General features: G+C 42.6%; 1 protein-coding gene across 3 annotated transcripts in view; it reads right to left on the reverse strand.

Annotated features, from left to right (window-relative positions):
• prima1 (proline rich membrane anchor 1) overlaps window positions 1–21,985 on the reverse strand; it is a 91,546-nt gene extending 69,561 nt beyond the window's left edge. For all 3 annotated transcript variants that reach the window (XR_013547752.1, XM_078406805.1, XM_078406804.1), the window contains exons 1-3: window positions 21,619–21,985; window positions 21,353–21,500; window positions 7,951–8,080 (exon numbers count right to left, since the gene is read on the reverse strand). Coding sequence is in view for 2 of the 3 variants with exons in the window: in XM_078406805.1 (XP_078262931.1) it covers window positions 7,951–8,080; window positions 21,353–21,500; window positions 21,619–21,693 (353 nt within the window). In the remaining variant the exon portion in view is untranslated. The remainder of the gene's footprint in view (window positions 1–7,950; window positions 8,081–21,352; window positions 21,501–21,618) is intronic.
• Between the last annotated feature and the right edge of the window lie 1,980 nt (window positions 21,986–23,965).

Below are 23,965 nucleotides of genomic sequence, written 5' to 3' on the forward strand. Positions count from 1 at the left end.
ACAGCATTGTGGCTACTGAATTTAAAAAATGTGTGCTAGAAGAATCCATGCGTATTACTGGTCTGCTGCGTAAATGATCTGCTGGGTATAGAAATACCTACTTGATCTACCTAACAAGTGGATAAACACCTATGTATTCCTGTATACAATAAGCTAGTCAAATGCAATCCAGTCATTTTCAGACCATCTTTCAATGACTAGTAGTGGACTGTTCACAGTATTATTACCAAATAGCAGATACACGCCGATTACATGTTCATTGATACTTATTTTGGCCTCCAACACAGTTACAAACCTCTCTGCAGCTCTAGTCTGAATATGGCCAAAAGTGCCAAAATTACAGAGAAGAGGAGAGATTACCAATCATAAATTCAAGGCAGCATTTAACCTTTAATATATTCCATTATTCGTTCCACACCGGGGAAATTTACTTTCTTTCATTAACCTCGGTACATTATCAACCAACTGAACGACTAGTTGAAATAGTTATGGGTGACGTTTCGGGCCGAGACCCTTCTCGAAGAAGATGCTGCCTGACCCGCTGAGTTACTCCAGCATTTTGTGATACCTTCGATTTGTACCAGCATCTGCAGTTATTTTCCTACACAACTTGCCGCTCCACTGCGATTTCTCCTCAAGGTATGTCTACTTTGAAGGTTCGCCTCCTCACTTCGATGAGAGTTTAGCAACATGTTCTCTCACTGCTCCCCCTCTGTGATTCCTCCTGACCTCCAACTCTACGAGATCAGTCTGAAGAAGGGTCTCGACCCAAAACGTCACCCATTCCTTCTCTTCTGAGATGTTGCCTGACCCGCTGAGTTACTCCAGCATTTTGTGATACTTTTGAGTTAAAATAGTTAACTACTTATCTTAATGATTCAGAAATATTTACACTTCTGTCAGGATGTCATGCAGCATCTGTGATGGTAAATTAACAGATTACTTTGCCTGTCCATTTTCCACTACAGATGGGAGTGATCCGGATGTAAACACACTTCAGAATCTGAGTCACTGTAAACAAGACTAAAAATATCGAATTCCAGTGGTGTGTAATAAAAATAAAATGTTTCACATGACTGGCCCTCAGATGGGACTCTGATTGTAAATCCAGCTCTCCTTGCAACAAAATTGTGCTCCACTGTTATTTAGGCACCTTGCAATGATTCTGGATGTATTAGTTTAGAGATCCAGGCCCTTTGGCCCACCAAGTCCACACTGACCATCGATCCCCATACACTAGTTTAGTTTCATTTAGTTTAGTGATACAGCATGGAAACAGGCCCTTTGGCCCACCGAGTCAGTGCCGAACAGAGATCTCCGCACATCAACACCATCCTACACAGACTAGGGACAATTTACATTTATACCAAGCAAATTAACCTACAAACCTGTACGTCTTTGGAGTGGGAGGAAACCGAAGATCTCGGAGAAAACCCACGCGGTCAAGGGGAGAACGTACAAACTCCGTACAGACAGCACCCGTAGTCGGGATCGAACCCGGGTGTCTGGCACTAAGGCAGCAACTCTGCCGCCCTTTTATGTTTACTATGTTTTCCCCCTTCCCATCCTACACACCAGGGGCAATTCATAGAAGCCAATGAAATCTAAAAACTTGCATGTCCTTGGAATGTGGATGGAAACCAGAGCACCCAGAGAAAATCTACGCAGTCACAGGGAGAACATACAAACTCCGTACAGGCAGCACTGAAGGTCATTGAACCCGGGTCTCTGTCGCTGTGCTACTGAAGGCTGGATTATGATGCTCATGATTATTAGAGGCCTATTCCTGCACGAAGAAGCAAAGCACTGAAGCAGTAATGGATGCCGGTTTGCCACTTCGAATCTAAGTGTACCCAGAACGGTATGTTAGATTTTGGTATCTAGCATATGTTTTTTGTCCAATAATACTTCCAAGTTCACTTCACATTTGAGGTTATGGTTTTCCAAGAAATATCATTTAAATATATACCACACACTCAATCCCTATCCAAAAATCAAATCATACAAAAAATTAACGATCTGGCTTCAGGTTCATGGCCGCATTAGTTTATGGGTCTTCTATTTTACAAACAAGTCCTTTAAAATGGGAGCAAATTCTCTCCTGCACTCGCCCTTCTCTTGGGTACCGATATACAGATCCGCACCAATCTATGGGTGCTTTTTTCTTCCTCTCAAATTTTCTTTAATCATCCTAAAAAGTCACATCATTATTATTTTCATCATGGACCCAGGGCCAACGATGGGCCTTTCTGCTAAGAGAAAGAGGTTTGTTCATCTTTGCTAGGCATAAACCTTAAATCAACTCTCTCCTAATCCTACTCTGGTCCACAGAAATCAATCCCAACCTCCACCCACCAGTCAATCTCTTTACTTCTAAAGTTCACCAGCCCTGATATCACCACCATTCATCAAAATTTAATTTATTAATAAGAAAAAGTACTTTGACATTTTCTCATCAGTGGAAACGTACTCCAATTAAGTCTTCAGATCAGTCCACAAGACGGTCAATTAAGTCTTTTTAGCGTGTAGAGAATATAATATAATCAAGTACAACCATTTTACACTAAGTGGCTTTCCACTAATAGCGAAGAGTTAAGTGACCAGTTATCTGACAGTATGCTTTCTACAGTGCAACTGTAGAAGTTTGTACATTTTATTGGAGACATGCCGAATTTCCTCAGGAAGTATAGGCATTAGGATCCCTTCTTGGCTGTTGCATCAACGTGGTTAGCCTACGACAGATCATTGGTGATATTTACACCAAGGAACTTGAAGCTCTCAACCATTACCACCTTGTCACTATTGATGCCGTTTGTGGCATGTACTCCACCATGCTTCCTGAAATCGATAACCAGCTTCTCTGCCTTGCTGGGACCCATCTTCTTCCTGTACTCTATCTTGTCAATTTTCACGATCCGACCCACCACAGCAGCGTCATCTGCTAACTTGTAGAGCTGAATATGACTGCAAAGTCATGAGTGGATAGAGATAATAGTAAGGGACTGAGAACATATCCTAGTGGGGCACCAGTGTTGCGGATTATCGTGGAGGTCTTGTTGTCACCATCCTCACCGGTTATGGTCTGTGGGTCAGAAAGTCAAGGATCCTGCGCCAGAGGGGGTTGTTGACTGTCCATGAGCTTTGAGATGAGTTGAGTTGTTGGTTCAATTTCTAACTTTTCCTAATTCTCATGAAAGCTCACCAGGTCAAAAAAAAAAATCACATATTTTTCTCTCTCCACAGCTGGAGGCTGTGTGAAGGCTTGTATTTCCAGCATCTTCTGTTTTTATTTTGGATTTCCAGCACATGCTGTTTGTCTGCGTTTTCTTTCTAATTGCTGCTTTGGTACAGCACTATAACCCCATCTCTTTAGACTTTGTAATCAGAGGAAATTTCCCATCAATATTGTGCCACTACATATTAAGGATGCTCTAAACACTTCCAAAAAAGTTGCAAATAGTGTTTTGGAATCCTTTCTGGTGCTAACTGAAGTGAATTTCTCGGATTCTTTCTGCAGTTTACATCATGTCACTAATTTGAAACCACCAGGAAATGTGTTATTTGACATTGCCAGATTATCTAAAGTGGCTTCTTTGACTAACTTTGATACCTGATGAACCTGCTCGCTGTTATTTTGAAACCCGAAACCCATAAGGATCAGAAGGTAACTGGACTATCGGGTTCTATCCAGTCAGTGAAAAGACTACACAAGGTTTCAATCAAGTAATCCACAGTATACAGATACAGGATAAAGGGTATAACATTTAGTGCAAGATAAAGTTGAATAAAGTTCGATTAAAGATAGTTCAAAGGTCTCTAATGGAGTAGATGGAAGGTCAGACGTGCTCTCTAGCTGGTGAGAGTGCGGTTCAGTTGCCTGATAACAGCTGGGAAGACACTGTCCCTGAATCTGGAGGTATGCATTTGCAAACCTCTGTACCTCTTGCTGTGAGAAGGGAGAAGAGGGAGTGACTGGTGTGTGACTGGTCCTTAATTATGTTGGTGGCTTTTCCATCAGTGTAGATGGAGGCAATGGAAGGGAGGTTGGTCTGGAGGTTGGTCAACAACTCTCCGCAATCTCTTGCAGTCTTGGATGGAGATGTTCCTAAACATTGCCTTATATTGCCCTTTACAATGCCACAGTCTCAAAATAAGAGATCTGCCTTCGAGTCAGAGTAAGAGAAATTTCTTCACTCAAGAGACCAAAGAATCTTTGTAATTTTCTACCCAAGAACTTATGAAAAGTAGGCTCTTTGGTCCCTCAGGCTGGATTTGTTCTTACCAGAATCTGGGTATCACTGGTAAGGCTAGTATTTATTGCTCATCACTAATCACTCTTGAGAATTGCTGGCTCCCTGAACCACTGCAGGACCTCTGGTGAACTTACTCCCACAGTGCAATGAATTTACAGGCTCCAGGATATAAACCCTGTGATGAAGGATTGATGATATTTTTCCAAATCGGGCTGATGTGCAACTTGGAGGGGAACCAACGGATGTCTTCATACCTCTGCTACTCTTGTTGTCCTTGGTGGTGGTAGAAGTCACGGGTTTGGTAGGTGCTGATGGAAGCAGAATTAGGCCATTCGGCCCATCAAGTCTACTCTGCTATTCAATCACGGCTGACCTATCTTTCCCTCCCAACCCTATTCTCCTGCCTTCTCCCCACAACCCCTGACACCCTTACTAATCAAGAATCTTGGGTCTCTGATGCTGTAAGGCAGCAACTCTATGGCTGTGCCACTATAATGCCCTAATGCCCTACTTCTGATTCAATGTATTGCCTTCTTTAGACTAAGCTAAATTCACTCTTAAATTCGATCCCAATTGCATCAATTTCTACACCGCCCTTTCTCTTGGATGTGAATTGAACTGTTTTAGCTGCACCAAAACTGTTATCATCTTTGGTTATCACTTCCTCAGTCTCATTGATGGTTGGTCCTAGGATACTGCTCAGAATTCCTGCAGTGTTATCCAAGGACTGGGATTATTGACCTTCAATAAACGTAGTCATCCTCCTTTATAGGAGGTATGGCTCCAATCACTGCAGTGTTTGCCCCTTGATCCCCATTGACCTCAGGTTTACCAGGGTTCCTTGATGTTACACTTTTATGAATGCTGTCTCCTTATGCTTTAAGCCTTAGATACTTTTAGTTCGGTTTCACATTTCCAGCTATGCTTTCTTCATTTCCTCTTTTTTTGCGGCCCCATTTAGTCTCCAAACTGCCCAAGATTGTAAGTAATTGAAGAGTTGTGGATGTAGCCCGGTCCATCACACAGACCTGTTTCCTCCCATTTACTCTATCTACACATCACACTGTTTGGGAAAGTGGCCAGCATAATCAAGGACCATTTTCAGCCCGGTCATTCCCTCTGCTCCCCTCTCCCAAGCATCAATTGAAGGACAAAATTCCTCCAAAAAAAAAGTTTGCGTCTCTGCATGAATGCAAGCAAAGAAATGTGCGTATCTTCTTCACGCTGAGAACAGAATACTTCCATTTGCTGCCGTTAAGCCTCAAGGCACATTATTTTGTCAAGAATAAGCAACAAGCTGGATCTATCAGAGATGTGGTCGACACTTGCATCTTGTTGCAATAATATAACAATGCAAGGCAGAACATAGCTCATCAAAAGCAAAGAAAGAAGAACAAGATTTGATTCAATATCCTGCAATGTTCCCTTCCAACACACCGAGAAACGGACTGATTGATCAGTCGATCAATTTCTGTCAAGGTTACCAGCATTCATTCCTTTCCCATTAATAGACTTAATTAAAGAGGAAGGGCATAAAGTGGCACAGTCAACACGTAGTACTATATCTTTCCCAGATATATGACTGAACAGTGACAAGCACCTTCCGCATTTTATTCTGAGAATAACAAATGGCAGAAATGGAACGAAGGCCTACCAGAAACTGATGAACAATCTACATTTTCCTTTTGTCATAACAATGGCAAAACCAAAAGAGTTTTGACCCGAAACGTCACCCATTCCTTCCCTCCAGAGATGTTGCCTGTCCCGCTGAGTTACTCCAGCATTTTGTGTCTATCTTCTAAACTAACCAGTAATCAAAATAACTTGCACTGTGCTAATTAATCGTCGATTAGAAACACTGACCCTTACATTATTCTTCTCTAGCTCAGTAAAATCCATTATAAGTAATTCATTATAGATTTGGGTGCAATCTTACACAATCAGTTTTTATCCTGGTTAGGTCACAGGTGGGTATTCCCTACTGCAGCTGAACAGCCAATGCATTAATAATTCTATTCGATGCCCCCGTCCTGTTTTCTGATATGGGGAGAAACCAGGAATGGGGTACTGATTTTGGATGATCAGCCATGATCATATTGAATGGCGGTGCTGGCTCGAAGGGCTGAATGGCCTGCTCCTGCACCTATTTTCTATGTTTCTCTTCATAAATGTATATGATTGTTTTGCTATCAACACTGTCGCTTTCAAAAATGGATTATTTGCCCTTTAAAATCTTTATAAGATGCACCATGGAAGATATCAGTCCTTGATGTCCTTATTTCTTGTCCTTTCTTGATTTTGGTTCAGCTGCCCATACTGAAGAGAGAAAATGTGAACAGTATAGACCTTACCGCCCCAGCTATTAAAAAGCCATCAGAGTGTTCTGGGGCGAAGCCTTAGAAGTACATCACCTGAGACCGTCACTGCTTGAGAATTTCTCTAATGCATGGGGTAACTGCTGCAATAAGGTGTGGGGAAAGGAATTGCAGATGCTGGTTCACACAGAAGATAGACACAAACAGCTGGAGTAACTTAGCGGGTCAGACAGCATCCCTGGAGAAAATAAATAGGTGATGTCTGAAGGGTCTCGACCCGAAACATCACCTATTCCTTTTCTTCAGAGATAGACAATAGACAATAGACAATAGGTGCAGGAGTAGGCCATTCAGCCCTTCGAGCCAGCACCGCCATTCAATGCGATCATGGCTGATCACTCTCAATCAGTACCCCGTTCCTGCCTTCTCCCCATACCCCCTCACTCCGCTATCCTTAAGAGCTCTATCCAGCTCTCTCTTGAAAGCATCCAACGAACTGGCCTCCACTGCCTTCTGAGGCAGAGAATTCCACACCTTCACCACTCTCTGACTGAAAAAGTTCTTCCTCATCTCCGTTCTAAATGGCCTACCCCTTATTCTTAAACTGTGGCCCCTTGTTCTGGACTCCCCCAACATTGGGAACATGTTTCCTGCCTCTAATAGGTCTAATCCCCTAATTATCTTATATGTTTCAATGCTGTCTGACTCACTGAGTTACTCCAGCATTTTTTGTCTATCTTCTGCAGTAATAAGGTGTTCCGTTTACGTAGATTGTAAAAGATTATTTCAGCTATAGGAATCACACGATGGCATGTAGGCTAGGAATAGCATGAACTAGGATATTGTTTTCCTTATTGGTTTTTATTTAGGTTTATTCTCAAAATGCTTCAAATCAATAAAATACATTAATAGCCAATAAACACCCGCTACTAGAACTCACCACAATGAATAACTCAGTAAACACATGCAATACATATGCATACATAAGAAAGCTGGATTCAAACAGAGATAACAGCAATTTTACAGTTCAGGGTGTTAAAATCTGCTTTGCTTTTTTGATCTCCAAAGCATGCAGATACATTTTTTTTTAAATTTTAAAATCCCTGTTCACCATTTTATTCATATTTGATAGTCCCTTAAGGGCGAGTTTCTGTTGCCCGAATGCCCATAACACAAGGGTCACTTGCATTCGAACAACTGTAAAACCCACTCTGTATCAGTTTTAACTAAGTAATTATTGTCTAATACAGTTTTCATTTTGTTTTTTTAATCTAGAATTGACTTCCCTGTTACCACAGCAAATGAACAAGACAAATTTCTACAATAACTTGCAATGAAATACATACAAGTTTTTCCACAATGCATGAAAAGTTTAAACCTACCTTTTTATTGCTTTGTAGCAGATAATAACAACCACCACCAGGAAGGCAAGCGTTCCACAACCCACTGCAATTAAAATGACCATGTCTGTCCACCAGGGCTTTAATGGGGGATAATCAATTGGTTTTACAGCTGTAATGGAAAAGAAGAAAAACACAGAATTTATTTTTATGCAATGAATTTACTATTCTATTAACTATGCTCCAATAAGCAAGGAGTTCAGTGAGCATCATATCCCCCCCAGCTCGCAACATTTGAGGGCAAAGTTACACAATCTACCAAGATAGCAGAAGGTCATAAGTGATAGGAGTAGAATTAGGCCATTCGGCCCATCAAGTCCACACCATTCAATCATGGCTGATATATCTCTCCCTCCTAACCCCATTCTCCTGCATTCTCCCCATAACCTCTGACACCCGCACTAATCAAGAATCTATCTATCTCTGCCTTACAAAAATATTCACTGACCCGGCCTTCACATCCTTCAGTGGCAAAGAATTCCCTCAAATTCACCACTCTCTGGCTAAAGAAATGTCTCCTCATCTCCTTCCTAAAAGCCATGAATTGTTCCCCATTAGGCTGCGCAAAAGTGTTTCATGGTGCTCCTTTACTATAATTAGATTAGCATTGGTGTATATCACGGCTGTAAACTGAGGAAGTGTTGATGTAGGATCATCTTAATATATTAATTCAGGCATCAGGATACTGGTTGCGACCTAACACTTGTCATTATGTAATAATAATAATAATAATTTGTCCCAAGTTTAGACATAATGCTTCTATTTCATGACGTAAGTTTAAAATCACTTACATTACAGTTATGGTCAATGCATTATTTTCACATGCAGCGAGGTAGTGAAATTCTTTTTTTACATATAGTTCAAAGTATTACGATGCATAAGCATAATCCTACATTGTACATTGTGTATAGAAATAGTCCATGCAGACAATTTGCGAGAGTTGCCAGGTTTTGGCGCCAATGTCGTCAAATATCAGTGCAACTCGGTATTCTAGAGTTAACTGTTTCTCTTCTCCAATCATCTCTGGCATTTTTGTAAAATATTCAGATATTGAAAATATTTACGTCATGTTTTGACAACCCAGTGCGGCATGGGGGATGGGGGGGGGGGGGGGGGGGGTAGGAGGAGAACGAAGGGGAGGACCTGGTGAGGGGCTGCCATCATTGAAGAGGGGACCCGGCAGGGGGGCCACTTTTTATAATGTTATCGACGTCAGGAACATGACGATTTTTTTGTGTACTGCCTAGGTGTAGTCTGCTTTATGATGTTACCGGACTGCATGCAAAAACAAAGAATTTCACTGCACCTCGGTACATGTGACAATAAAGTATCATTGAAATGAATCATTGAATGCAGAGGCTGAATGTCGATAACATTTATTCACCCGATAGCTTGCATTGCCATCGGTGTCAGTGTGATTGATCACCTACCTAATTTTAAACCCACTAACAACTCTTACTTGTGCAGGTGTCCAAAGCTGAAGCTGAATTGTAATTTTGTCCGATTCTTAGCTGGTACTGAAGGTGAATCTATTTAGAAGGATCTTATCGAAACGTATAAGATTATTAAGGGGCTGGACACGTTAGAGGCAGGAAACATGTTCCCAATGTTGGGGGAGTCCAGAACAAGGGGCCACAGTTTAAGAATAAGGGGTAGGCCATTTAGAACTGAGATGAGGAAAAACTTTTTCAGTCAGAGAGTTGTGAATCTGTGGAATTCTCTGCCACAGAAGGCAGTGGAGGCCAATTCTCTGAATGCATTCAAGAGAGAGCTGGATATGGGGAGAAGGCAGGAACGGGGTACTGATTGAGAATGATCAGCCATGATCAGCCATGATCACATTGAATGGCGGTGCTGGCTCGAAGGGCCGAATGGCCTCCTCCTGCACCTATTGTCTATAATACGCAAACATAACTACAAAGAAGCATCCAAAGATTAATAAACCAGGTGCTGAAAATTTGAAATAAGACAGAATGCGGGGAATTTTCAACAGATCATGTAGCACCTTGGGAGAGGAAGGAATATTTCATCAGAACTGTCCATAAAGATTGATGATCAATGAATGTTTCTTCAGAATGATGCATACCTGAAAACTATATTTTAAAATGGTAACTTATTTATGATAAGCTTATGGGATATGTACATCTTGCATATGATTTATTTTATTACCTACCTCTAGTCATAAAATATTTACTTTCAAAATTTCATATAAAAAATAATAAAATTCATATTTTACAATCCAGTAGATTCAACCAAGCAATTGGTAGAAAAAAACAATTGCTTTTCACAACATTCATGCGTGAAAAGGCCACCTAAAATATGTTACACATACAAATTATGGCAGCAATATTAGGTCTCTTATGAACCAACTCATCCCACACATCTAAATGTAATGGTAAGTTCTTGTGTAGTATATATTGCATTTGTTTGGGATACAGCATATCTATTTTCTATGTTGAAGAGACTGATGGAAATATTTTTTTCCGAAAACCATTAATCAAGCTATTAGAACCAAAATACTGAAAATGTCTGTTCTGCTTGTTAAAACACAGGAAGCATATGTTAAAAAGTAAAATTGATCATAGAAGTGAAAATAGGAGCCTAGCCAAATTCATGAGAGGCAAATAAGAAGCTTACATCCAATTATTTTATTTAAATGACATTTGAATTATTGAAAAATGTAAAGTCTCTTGGTTCTTGGTCCTCCAAAATGTTCCAAATGGAATTTAAACTGGAGGTGAAACTCTACTCTCGCATTTCCTTGTGCTCTCCATTGACAGCAGCTGACTGCAGCTATGCGAGCTATGCAAGTGCCACTACTGGTAAAGAGGTCACTGGTCTCCTGAGGGTAAGATTTTGCAACCTTCTGGTGGCCCTCGACAATACGAGCAGACGCAGAGATTTCATCACTGTGTGCTGCATCCCCGAAGAACCTTGCAGACCTAAGACATTGGCTGATGTCAGTGGAAGGCGGACTTGGAGACCCTGAGTCAAGACAACCTAGAGAGTAGCAGGTGGAAGAGGGCAGCTACTGCAGAGATATTCTACCACAGCCAGCACCATGGAGAGAGTAAATGTTGGCGGTATGGGGTAACAGGGACTCCCAGACAGAACAAATATTTCCAGAGAAGCCCGCAAAATAAAATCTCCTTGTGCAAACAAAATGACTCGCTAAGCTAAAAACTAAAATCCACAGTACAATTGCCCAGGAGTGGTCATAGAATCTCTTGAATCCTGCTGCTCAGGGCCACCTGGGCTGAATATAACATGCATGTGAATCCTTGCTCCAATTCCTTTAAAAGGTAGCTACAAATTGCCGCAGCGGTAGAGTTGCTGCCTTACAGCGAATGCAGCGCCGGAGACTCAGGTGTGATCCTGACTACGGGCGCCGTGGGTACGGAGTTTGTACGTTCTCCCCGTGACCTGCGTGGGTTTTCTCCAAGATCTTCGGTTTCCTCCCACACTCCAAAGACGTACAGGTATGTAGGTTAATTGACTGGGTAAAAATTGTCCCTAGTGTGTGTAGGATAGTGTTAATTTGCGGGGATCGTTGGGCGGCGCTGATTCGGTGGGCCGAAGGGCCTGTTTCTGCGCTGTATCTCTAAATCTAAATCTAAAAATTCTCCATTATTTCCGGATACCATTTCTCTCTGAATGCTTTGCACTAAATTGGCAGAAGTGGGCCCTGAAGCCCACTATATCCATACCGATTTTCATGCATAAAACTGGGCAAGATCTCATCAGGAATATATTGGTCGCATTTATAGACAATAGACAATAGGTGCAGGAGTAGGCCATTCGGCCATTCGAGCCAGCACCACCATTCAATGTGATCATGGCTCATCATTCTCAATCAGTACCCCGTTCCTGCCTTCTCCCCATACCCCCTGACTCCGCTATCCTTAAGAGTTCTATTTAGCTCTCTCTTGAAGGCATTCAGAGAATTGGCCTCCATTGCCTTCCGAGGCAGAGAATTCCACAGATTCACAACACTGACTGAAAAAGTTTTTCCTCATCTCCGTTCTAAATGGCCTACCCCTTATTCTTAAACTGTGGCCCCTTGTTCTGGACTCCCCCAACATTAGGAACATGTTTCCTGCCTCTAACGTGTCCAACCCCTTAATAATCTTATACGTTTCGATAAAATCCCCTCTCATCCATCTAAATTCCAGTGTATACAAGCCTAATCGCTCCAGTCTTTCAACATATGACAGTCCCGCCATTCCAGGAATTAACCTAGTAAACCTACGCTGCACACCCTCAATAGCAAGAATATCCTTCCTCAAATTTGGAGACCAAAACTGCACAGTATTTCAGGTGCGGTCTCACTAGGGCCCTGTACAACTGCAGAAGGACCTTCCGAAATTCGTTTTCTTTATAAAGATCATCAATGCTGTTTTGAACTGGAATTTAGCTAATTTTTTTTGTGAGAGTTCTGACTGGACATTAGTGTCAAAGACTACGTTTAATTGTCCCACAAAAAGAATGCAATCCCATTCCTTGGCAACTCTTAAGACAATATCCCAAATATAGCCTCATTAGTAGTCTACACGGTTGGAATATCTTACTTTGTTAAATTAACCAGTCTTCATCATCATATATTATTAGCTGTGTTATGGCTCACGGACTTGAAACTTTGCAATAAGCGATTAATTACCTGATCAAAATCCCCTTCCTTTTATATCGTTGCGAATATTGCCTTCCATTCTGAAGAAAGATTTCTTATTTCCTGTTACTATAATTTTCATTCGGCCACATAACAGTCTTTCTTCAAGACCTAGACTTGTGCAAATGCCTTTAAATCATAAAAGCCAACACCGAAACTATATCCTTTCTTTCCCCTGTTTATGTCCATACATTTTAACTGCTTGAAGTAATAACATAAATCTTCTTAAAAATTCAAAATTTGTTTTGGCTCACAAAATCAATTAATCATTCTGTCCATTTCCTCGTAGTAATCCCGTTTTAGTTTTAGAGATACAGCATGGAAACAGGCCCTTCAGCCCACTGGGTCCATGCCGACCATCAGTCACTCATTCACACTAGTTCTACATTATTCCACTTTCTCATACGCTCCCTATACATTAGGGGCAATCCTGTGTGTCTAATTAATCTATAAACAAGCTAATCAATCTACAAAGCCGCATATCTTTGGGATGTGGAAGGAAAACCGAGCACTGAACCCCGCACGCTCACAAGAACCTGCAAACTCCGATCTCCTGTATTTACTGTTTTCTGTTATTTGTTTATAGAGTTCGAGTTGAACAGCACAGGAGTGGTCCCTTGAGCCCACGATGCCCACACTGGTCTTTTTGCCCATTTTTACTAATCCCGTGTCCACATCCGTATCCTTCAAGGTCTTGCATAACAAGTGGCAATGGGTTCTTCAATTCTTCACCCTAATTAAATTTGTTTTCTCTATTTTCCTTCTCAAAATCCATAATCTTATTTGTCACCATGAATATGCACACACTTATTGTCTCTCTGTTCATCACCTGGCTATACTTTAGCGTCAGTATCATCAACAACTTTTTAATTCCAAAAATATTATATATACAGTACACAGGTCCACCACTGATTTTCCGGCACCCTTGGTTCCAGAGCATTTCTGGAGCCCCACCATAAATTGGAGGAACAGCACCTCATATTTCACTTGGGCAGCTTACAACCCAGCGGTATGAATATTGATTTCTCTAACTTCAAATAACCTTTGCTTTCCCTCTCTCTCCATCCAACCCCCACCCTAGTTCTCAAACACGTTTCACTATCCTCCGGATTCATTTTCCTGATTGTATGCCTCATTGTCACCTTCCCCCCAGCTAACAATGAACCATTTAACATTTCCTTGACCACTGTCTGCTTTGATCTGCTGTTTTCACACCTCACCCATCTCTGCCTCCCTCTCCTCTGGTTCTTGGTCTGAAGAAGGGTCTCAACCAAGAAACGTCACCCATTCCTTTTCTCCAGAGAGGCTGCCTGACCCACTGAGTTACTTCAGCATTTTGTGTCTATCTTCAACTTTCTGGATTATCCATCTTGCCAGACCAACAGAGGTCGGCCTCAGGGGGCTGAGGTACCGGCCCGCAAAGTCAGCCGCGGATGGGTTAGTGTTACATTTGATGCTCTACAAGCTGCTCAGCAACTCGTTGAAGGGCATGAAGTTGAAAACCCTACTCCTAGACAGCTGCTGGTGACCTGGCCCAGCTCTGCCAGCTGTCAATGTTTAAGAACTCTTAAAAGTGGAACAATTAAATAAAGTTTAAAAAAAAAACTAACCGAAACAAGAATATGAAGAAATAATTAAGTTATTTACTTGTTTTTTTGGGGGGGAGGGGGGGGGGGGGGGAGGGAATTCATCATCCACTTTGCTTTATTATCTACTGGCTTGTTTGATCACTCCCTCAGCCTCCAATTGCTAGTGAGGTTCAGATCCAGAATCAGGTGTGATCTGGTGCAGGAGATGAGAGCCTATTCCTCAATGTAAATGTTAGGAAATATATGTTGAATTTCATGTCCAACACAGCGGCAGAACAAATGGATAAAAAAGACATGAAGTGCTGGATCAGCAGGTCAGGTAGCATCTCGGGAGGACATGGATAGGTGACATTTTGTGTTGGGACCCTTCTTCACACTGATTGTCAATGGGAGTGGGGAGGGGAGGTGGAAGAAAGCTGGAAGAGCGATTGAGGCCTAAGAAAGTCTGGCAAGTGATAGGTGGATACAGGTCAGGGTGGGGTGGGGGGGGGGGGTGCTCAAATTGATAATTTCAGCACCCACAGAAAGTTCAGGATTAATTATACCAACGAGTCAGATGACATTGTAGATGGCATAGCGGTAAGTTTGCAGATTATACCAAAATTGCCACTGCGGTGAACAGTGAAGGAAGTTATCTAAGGCTACAACAGAATTTCAATCAACTGGTATAAAATAGGCATTGGAAAGGCAGATGGAATTTAACTCAGACAAGCGCTTCCTCTGACAACTCATTCCACATATAGACTACCTTCTGATTTAAAAAAGATGCTTAAGGGTCCCACTTAAATCTCTTCCCTTGAACCTTAAGTATCTTCCCTCTTGCTTTTGAAAATCCTCTCCCCCGAAAAAAAAAATACCGTGCGTTTTTTCACTTGTCCTGATGACAAAATCCTGACTTGACATGAAATACTGAGCGGTGGAGCTGAAACTGAACATCACTTGAGCATGGGGAGGTCTTACTCCGTGAGGATCACAGTACACCTCCTCTGTGCTGACAGGCATCTCATTCTGCAGTGTCATTTTAACGCATCGACAATGGGAAGGCAATAGATTCCACACATTAAGATTACCCTCGTGCCTTCAACTGCTCCAAAACTGAGCAAGCTCAGCTTTGAGCAACAGAACTGGAACAAACTGCACACTAATTGTACTTTATGGATCCTTAGCATGTTGAACCACTGGTGCGATACGAGATTATTATTGAGTTCAACATAATGTGAACCCTCACATTGCAGTACAGCCATTATATTAATCCTTAAGACGAGGTAGGACGCTTCCATATTGCATAGCAGTAGCTCTGCATAACTATTTAATAGCAGGACTTTGTTATATGGCATTTACCACCTTAAGCAGGCACTTCTCTTTAATGAGTGGGGGAAAATAAAATCCTTAATTTAGTTTAGTTAGAGACACAGTGTGGAAACAGTCCCTTCAGCCCACCAAGTTCGAACCCGTACACTAGTTCTATCCTAGACACAAGAGACAATTTCCAGTCACCAATCAACCTACAAACATGCACCTCTTTGGAACGTGGGAGGAGAATGGAGCACCCGGAGAAGTCCCACGCGGTCACGGGGAGAACATACAAACTCCGTACAGACAGCATCCATGGTCAGCATCGAACTCGGGTCTCTGGCGCTGTGAGGCAGCAATTCTGCCGCTGTGCCTCCCTAAAATTATTGAGGTGTTCACACCATACGCTATGAATGATCTTATTTTATCCTTTCTGTTGCCGGGCTAAGATGCTAGAAACACGAGCCCATCGGAGCTTCAGTCCTGGCTAATGTTAAACAAAAAACAGTGGCTTGAGAACAAGATCAGAGTGAAGGGTTTGGATATTGGCTGATCAAATCTGACATGGAAATATTTTAAATTCTGATAAGAAATGGCAGGATCATCTGGTGTCCCTCAGTGGAAACAAGGGGAAAAAATCAGCTTCACAGGCATTACATGTTTGAAGTGATTGCTGGTTTAAATTCAGCTCCAAGCTCGAGTACATTCAATCATAACTGCTGCTTGAGACTCATCTGAATCTTGCAGCAATTATTACCATGTACCAAAAGCCTACTGGAGATCAAATTAATTCTGAACTCCACTTTTTAAAACTGAAACGTGGATGCATTTTGATTTTTTTCCCCCCAGAGTAATGAGACGATGCTCTCATAGTCAACCCTCTCAGACTGCATTCCTTGTGAAGTTTACTAAATGTAAAGTAGAAATATGGGAATGATGATCACAATCGTCCATACTCTCTTCACTGTGCTACCACAGAGAAAGTGATACAGGAGCCCAAGATCTGTCACCTCCAGGTTCTTCTCATCAAGCATTAGGATTTGGACCTCCCTGCACAATCCTACTGAACCACATGGACTTCACTCCTCTGGATGTTCTATGTACATTGGTTTTGCACCCACATGGTCTAGTTTACTTAGAATAATTTACTGCATACTTATTAGTGTTGTGGCTGTGCATCTAATGGCTGCAGCAAGCATGAATTGTATTGCTCTGGTTCATATCCGTTGCTCATGTTATAAATAAACACAATTCTTTAACCATGAAACTGAACCAGAGTTTCTGCAGTATTAACAATTTCACTAAGTGTTGCACTTCGTACCAAATGAAAGATAACTGACACAAATCAAATTCAGCTGCTCAAGAACATTTAAATCCTGCTTCCTTTGCTTTAGGTAATTCAACGTACATCTTCTTGATACAAATCTAATTCCTCATCAGAGCCATGTTAAACTCACTTACATGCGGTCAGTCTGTCCTAAACCAAGGTCCAATTCTCAAATCATGAAGCACCGAGAATAAATCAGAGTCCTTTTATAACATACGGTAGAAAATGTGATTTTTTTTCCCCATCAGCATAATATTGTAGTGTTATAGAGCAGAGGGATCTAGGAGAGCAGGTGCATGGTTCCTTGAAGGTAGAGTCGCAGGCAGATAGGGTGGTCAAAAAGGCATTTGGCACATTGGCCGTCACCAGTCAGCGTATCGAGTAGAGAAGTTGAGAGGTCATGTTGCAGTTGTACAAGACATTGGTTAGGCTGCATTTAGAGTATCGTGTTCAGTTCTGGGCACCATGTTATAGAAAATAAGTTGTCAAGCTGGAATGGGTAGAGAGAAGATTTACAAGGATGTTGCCAGGGCTAGAGGATCTGAGCTATAGGGAGAGGATAAGTATGCTGGGTCTATTCCTTGGAGCGCAGGAGGATGAGGGGTGATCTTATTGAGGTGTATAAAATTGTAAGAGGAATAGATTGGGTAGATGCCCAGAGTAGGTGAATCGAGGACCAGAGGACATAGATTTAAGGTGAAGGGGAAAAGATTTAATAAGAATCTGAGGGGTAACTTTTTCACAGAAATGGAGGTGTGTGTATGGAACAAGCTGCCTGAAGAGGTAGTTGAGGCAGGAAGTAGCCCAACATTTAAGAAACAGTTAGACAGGTACATGGATAGGACAGGTTTGGAGGGATATGGACCAAATGCAGTCAGGTGGGACTAATGTAGCTGGGACATGTTGGCCGGTGTGGGCAAGTTGGGCCGAAGGGCCTGTTTCCACACTGTATCACTATGACTCTATGGGTTCGATCATGACTACGGGCACCGTCCGTACAGTTTTTGTACATTCTCCCAGTGACTACGCGAGCTTGTTCTGGGTGCTCCAGTTTCCTCGCACAGTCCAAAGATGTACAGGTTTGTAGGTTAATTGGCTTGGTATAACTGTCCCTATTGTGTACAGGATAGCGTTAGCGTGCGGGGATCGCTGGTCGGCGTGGACTCGATTGGCCGAAGAGCCCGTTTCCACATTGCATCTCTAAATTAAACTAAACTGCTCCATTGAACTTCCCACTGCCTCACCGAGCAATGAAATTAGTACAAGCATCTTGCCGCATTCAAAAGAAGGAAAACTAATTGCAGAATCAAATACAGCATGAATTAAGGCACAGTAAAAGCTCCATAAATAGATCTTGAAACAGGAAGAAAGAGAGGACATTAGCTGTGGAATAGACATTGAAGAGTTTCGGTTTACCACATCAGCAAAATTAATTTGCAGAATCTCCATGCAAAGAATGTCTATACCCCGCAATGGGAACATTAAGCTAAATAGCCGGAGAAAAGGATGAGAGAGTAGGTTTGAACGTATATAGCACACTTTATCAGTTAGCCAGAATCCACATCGTAACACCTCATGAATAACAAATGAAACATACTTTATCCAGATTGAGGGAGGAGAGGGCGAGTGTGCTATGTTATCAGAAATTGATAAAGGGCTTCCTTCAGTAGCAATGACAACATATGTCTCAACAAGATGAGGTTGACTTGAAAATGCACCTTGCTCCTTCATAGGAACACACACCCATTTTTCACTATTAACAGCTGGCCATATTTTCACAATTCGTAATACAATTTAAAGATTAAAACACAAGTCCAATCCAATAGCCATGAAAAGCTTTTTACAAAATCTATAATCGTGTATCCAACTTTTTGAGATGTACCTCACATCTCATTCTCTTTATTTTGGATCATAATTACTTACTGTAAGTATCTCAAAGATTGCAAGCATCTACAAACTTTCACCAGTAAGATAATCTACATTTCTAAATCTTTTGTAATGCTTAAATATGAGTTTAAATACCCAATTAAAGTGTGTAAGAAAGACACCTTTTGAAGTGTAAAGGAATAAAATATTTGACTCAGAATATATCTTTGTTGGGTTCTCTACAAATGTAGCATGTTTACATGACTGAAAATAATTTTCTCCCTTTGGTTTGCATTTCAGGTCAATGTAGTATACTAATAGCTTCATACAAGAGTTAATAGATTGTCTGTTTTCTCGTCATGGCTATCCCTCGAGGTCGATGGTCTACGTTCCAATGTCAGATGAAGACGCCTGTGCGTGTGTTTGTTTAACGTGTACATGATGTTGCACTCCAAGAAGCACACAGTCCTTCACAAATCTATCAACTAATTCCAATGGCAAGGAAACCAAGACAATTGGAGATGATAGATTTGTTGCAGCCTTCATCCACCTTCACAGCCGTTGAGTTCAAGATAACTTCATCCACCTGGTCCGCTGTTGAGGTCTTGTACGTTGGATCGTTCTTAGTCTGGATCCTCATCCTCGACCTTACCGCCATGGGTGGCCCTACCAGAAGCTAGTGCTTCCAACGGCATCACTCTTGGAATCATGGGGGCACGCAAGCCTCTTCATCAAAACGAGGTGAATGATCCGAAGAGGTATGTTTTCTAAAAGCCTTTCGTAAACTAAACAAGGGAAGCAGCCTTCTGAGGTCATGTTGTTATTACACAACATCTCTGCAATAATGGTTGATAAAAATAATCAAAGTATGCTTTGCAATTGCAATAGGGCTGCCGAGTGCATGGTTTACTGTAGAAGATAATGTGGACCTCTCAAACTCTTTCACAACATGTTACAGAGCATCATTTTGTTTTCCAATGCTAATGAGTACAACCTTTTACAAAACTAAAAGAAACCGGCCAGGAAAGATATTCATTTAGTTAATCCTGTGAAAATTGAATCTCGTGTTTGTTTAAAAATATTTGCTACATCTCCTTTACTGCCACATTATCAGAAAAATAACATTCCCAACTCCCACCACCTGATATTAGGCTGAAGTTGCATAATCTCCCGATCACAATGAGACAGTTTGGTCTGGCCATACATTGACTTGATCTATTCTGACTCGTCAGAAGCCAGAGGCGAACTTTCAATGACAGCTTGCAGTTCACCACTCGCAAAGCTTGGCCTTGCACTGTGTATATAATAAATCTCAGAAAGCAGAAGATGGTGGATAACTGCCAAAAAGTATAACAGGCAAACAGAATTAAAATGTAGGGATTCACTGGTGGCAAGGGAAGCCTTCAGGTTATGAGTGTCATATATCTTGGTATATCGAGACCATTTGCTCAGAGTCTCTTGCAATTAATCCTTTTAGACTGCCACTCGAAAAGAATCATAAAACAATTACTGACTTTTAATTTGATCACAATAAATGGTTGCTCCATCCTTCATAGGTACTATTTGCAGTAAAACTCGATAAAACACAGTGAAGCAAAAATGCTAGCCAACGAAAATATATTCCATTAAGATTTTGAATTGTACAAAATATATATTAAAGGAATTTTTAGAAATGATCACTGATGTGCATGGTCAGTTTGAAGATCATAATGGGCATTTGAGGCAAGATCATAAGCGATAGGATCAGAATTAGGCCATTCGGCCCATCAAGTCTACTCTGTGATTCAATCATGGCTGATCCTAACCCCCATCTCCCTCCTAACCCCATTCTCCTGCCTTCTCCCAATAACCTCTGACACCTGTACTAATCAAGAATTTATCGATCTCTGCCTTAAATATATCCACTGTCAGCCTCCACAGCCTTCTGTGGCAAGGAATTCCTCAAATTCACCACCCTGTGGCGAAGATGGTCCCTATCTTGAAATATTCACAGCACAAATTTTTAGCTTGTGAAGTGATGGCCCTGCTTTGAATGTTTTGAAAAATATATATACAAGGATAAATGCAAACTGTGAACAATGTTCTCTTTTTGTTATTTTCTTTTTGAGCAATACATAGGGGTTTACTTTTCCCAACTTTCCAAACAGCTGGAAGATCAAGAAAACATCAAAACTGTTTCCTATTCTGCAAAATTTGGCACCGCACTGTGTTCGATTAACCATCTGTGAGGTGAATTGTTTTAATCTCCCCGCACCGAAAACTTTGCTCAAAAAGCTGCCTTTTTTGTTGTTATTGACGGCCAGTGGTAATGATCAAGTTGTGTCACGAGAAACGACCACAACTGCCAAGGCGAAGACGCAAGACTCGTCCCAGAAGGTCTCCTGGGCTTTGTCAGAGGAAGTGGCAAATTGAGAGAGAATGCGGTCACGTTCAGCGTTTACTTTGACTGCGGGCTGATATTAAACTCCTGACCTCACTAGGGATGGATTAGCAGGAAGGAGGGGAGGGGAGGAGATGGCGGTTCACCCTAGCCAGCTGTCTTCATTGCTTGGGGGGCGCAGGGTTCTCTCTCTCACTCTCATACACATACACGCGTACACTCTGCAGATAGCCATGCAAGTTGAGGCTGGCTTGTCTACTTACTTGGAGAGCCCGCTTGCCTGGGCGGTGGAGGGGGCGGAGGCGGAGGCGGTAAGGGGGGAGGTCGACACGAACAGATCTCTCGGTAGCTGGCGGTCCCGGTCTCCAACACTGACTCCCCGCCCGACTTCTGGAACTCGCCCTGAGATAGCTGGCAAAGACACTCGTGTTAAACAAGGGGACACAACATAAACACAAGAGACATGCGTGCAAGCAACGTTTAAATGCAATCTGTCCTCGGGAATGCACGGTCACCGATGGCAACTTACCTGAAATATAAACAAGAGAGACATTGTAAGGTAGCGACTCAGCAGGCGGGGAAAGTGCAGGTCAGCAGTCAGCATGGTCCACGTCCCAGTCCCAACCTCCGACACAAAGTTAAACGGGGCGGGATTCCGCGTTTGCTCGACAATTTAAAGGGGCGTTTGAGTCGAACTGCTTATAAACGTTAGAGACACAAAGAGACTGCATCTGCTGGAATATTGAGCACAAACTTTGATGGGGGGGGAGAAGGTTTTCTCCCAGCTATCGTTGTCCCGGGTGGATTCCTCTCCGGGACATGAGGCGGGTTGGAGTCTCTTAAGAGCGTTTTGTGTGTGTGTGTGTGTGTGACTGTGTGTGCACAAACACACGAAGTCCCGAGGTTTGGTTTAACTCTGCTTCTCCTGCGCTCCGGGATGGGGGGGGGGGGGGGGGGGGAGGAAGGAAGAGATTGAGAGAGAGATTGAGAGAGAGAATTGAGAGAGCGATAGAGATTGAGAGAGAGATAAAGATAGAGATAGAGAGAGAGAGAGAGAGAGAGAGAGAGAGAGAGATTGAGAGAGATTTAGAGAGAGATTGAGAGAGAGATTGAGAGAGAGATTGAGAGAGATATTGAGATATATATATATATAGAGAGAGAGAGAGAGGGAATTGAGAGAGAGGGAATTGAGAGAGGGAATTGAGAGAGGGAATTGAGAGAGGGAATTGAGAGAGGGAATTGAGAGAGGGAATTGAGAGAGGGAATTGAGAGAGGGAATTGAGAGAGGGAATTGAGAGAGGGAATTGAGAGAGGGAATTGAGAGAGGGAATTGAGAGATGGAATTGAGAGATGGAATTGAGAGAGGGAATTGAGAGATTGAGAGTAGCTGAGATACACAGATCTATCTGAAGATCTCCGCGCCAGATTGCAGGGAGAGGGGGAGAGAGGGGGAAAAAAGTTCCCAAAACTCAAGGAACAGTAGTGTGTCGGAAAGAACTGCAGATGCTGGTTTAAACCGAAGATGGACACAAAAAGCTGGAGTAACTCAGCGGGCCAGGCAGCATCTCTCTGGAGAGAAGGAACGGGTGGAGACCCTTCTTCCCAGTAGGTTCCGTGCGATTTCAAGGGGCTGTGAGCTGTGAGCTGCAGCAGGCGAGCGGGCGTTTAGCCTGGGCGAGCGGGCGTTTAGCCTGGGCGAGCGGGCATCGTCGGTGAAGCGCCTCAGACGCCTTTCCCAGCGACCGCGGGATGTCCTCTGCACCGGCGCCGCCCGGCACTGCTCCTGCCACGGAGAGACATGTGCAAAGCCAGAGGGGAAGGGCTGAGCGGCGGCGGGATTCGCTGCAAGACTCCGTCCACCCCTCCCCGCCCCTTTCTTGCTAACGCGCAGTGGGCAGCAGGGGGATTTGTTTTGATTTGGGTTTTTTTGTAACTGTGCCAGCGGTGTCCCGGGCTGCTGCTGTTGCTGTTGGTCTCGCCGTGGTCACATCAGTCGGATGCACCCAGCCCCATCCCCGGGGCCAGCAGCGGATTCACCGTCCCTGCACCTGCATCTGCCAACAATTCCGCTCCAGCTCGCCCCTGTATCTAATCTACGCTCTGCACGCTGCAGCAATTTTTCACACCGGTGTGGCGTTTCCATTGTGCACTGCCCCTGTGTGTGTGTGTGACAACGTTGCTGGGATCGTCTCCCCTTGCGGGGCTGAATGGGGGGCATGTGTCACAGCTTCCCCGAGGAAACCCAGGCTTTGGGTTTTAATGTGGTCATTGCTAAGACTCTCTCTCTCTGTGGCTCTGTTTACAGTGGCAGCCGCGTAGGAGCGAATGGGCACAGTGTTTGCAAGGGAGGTGTACACTGTTTCCATCTCTCTCTCTTGCCTGTTATCTAATGCCCGCCATGTTTTGCAATTTCGCCATCAAGTGAGGCTGTGACTGCGAGTGCCAGCCTCTCTAATCCGTAAGAAACATCCCAGGCTGACCGAGGCTGGTTGACCTATTTCTATATGTGCCCGTTTTCTTTATTCGCCGATTGCTAATAAGCAATGTTTACTGGCGACTCTCCACAAACAAACAAACAAACAAAAGTTTTAGTTATTAATTACACAAAGTTCTCATATTGCATTTTAACATCCGCAATATTTTAACTGGGATTTGCAAAGCTTGCTGAGCACATCAAGATGGTTTTTTTAAAAAAATTAAAAAGAAGTAATTACAATGACCGAAAAAGAAAAAAACAAAATCTAGTAGACAGGTAACCAACTATAACGATTCGATTATATAAGAAAATAACTGCAGATGCTGGTACAAATCGAAGGTATTTATTCACAAAGTGCTGGAGTAACTCATCAGGTCAGGCAGCATCTCGGGAGAGAAGG

Source organism: Rhinoraja longicauda, chromosome 10 (genome assembly GCF_053455715.1).
Source record: "Rhinoraja longicauda isolate Sanriku21f chromosome 10, sRhiLon1.1, whole genome shotgun sequence".
Taxonomy (NCBI): domain Eukaryota; kingdom Metazoa; phylum Chordata; class Chondrichthyes; order Rajiformes; family Arhynchobatidae; genus Rhinoraja; species Rhinoraja longicauda.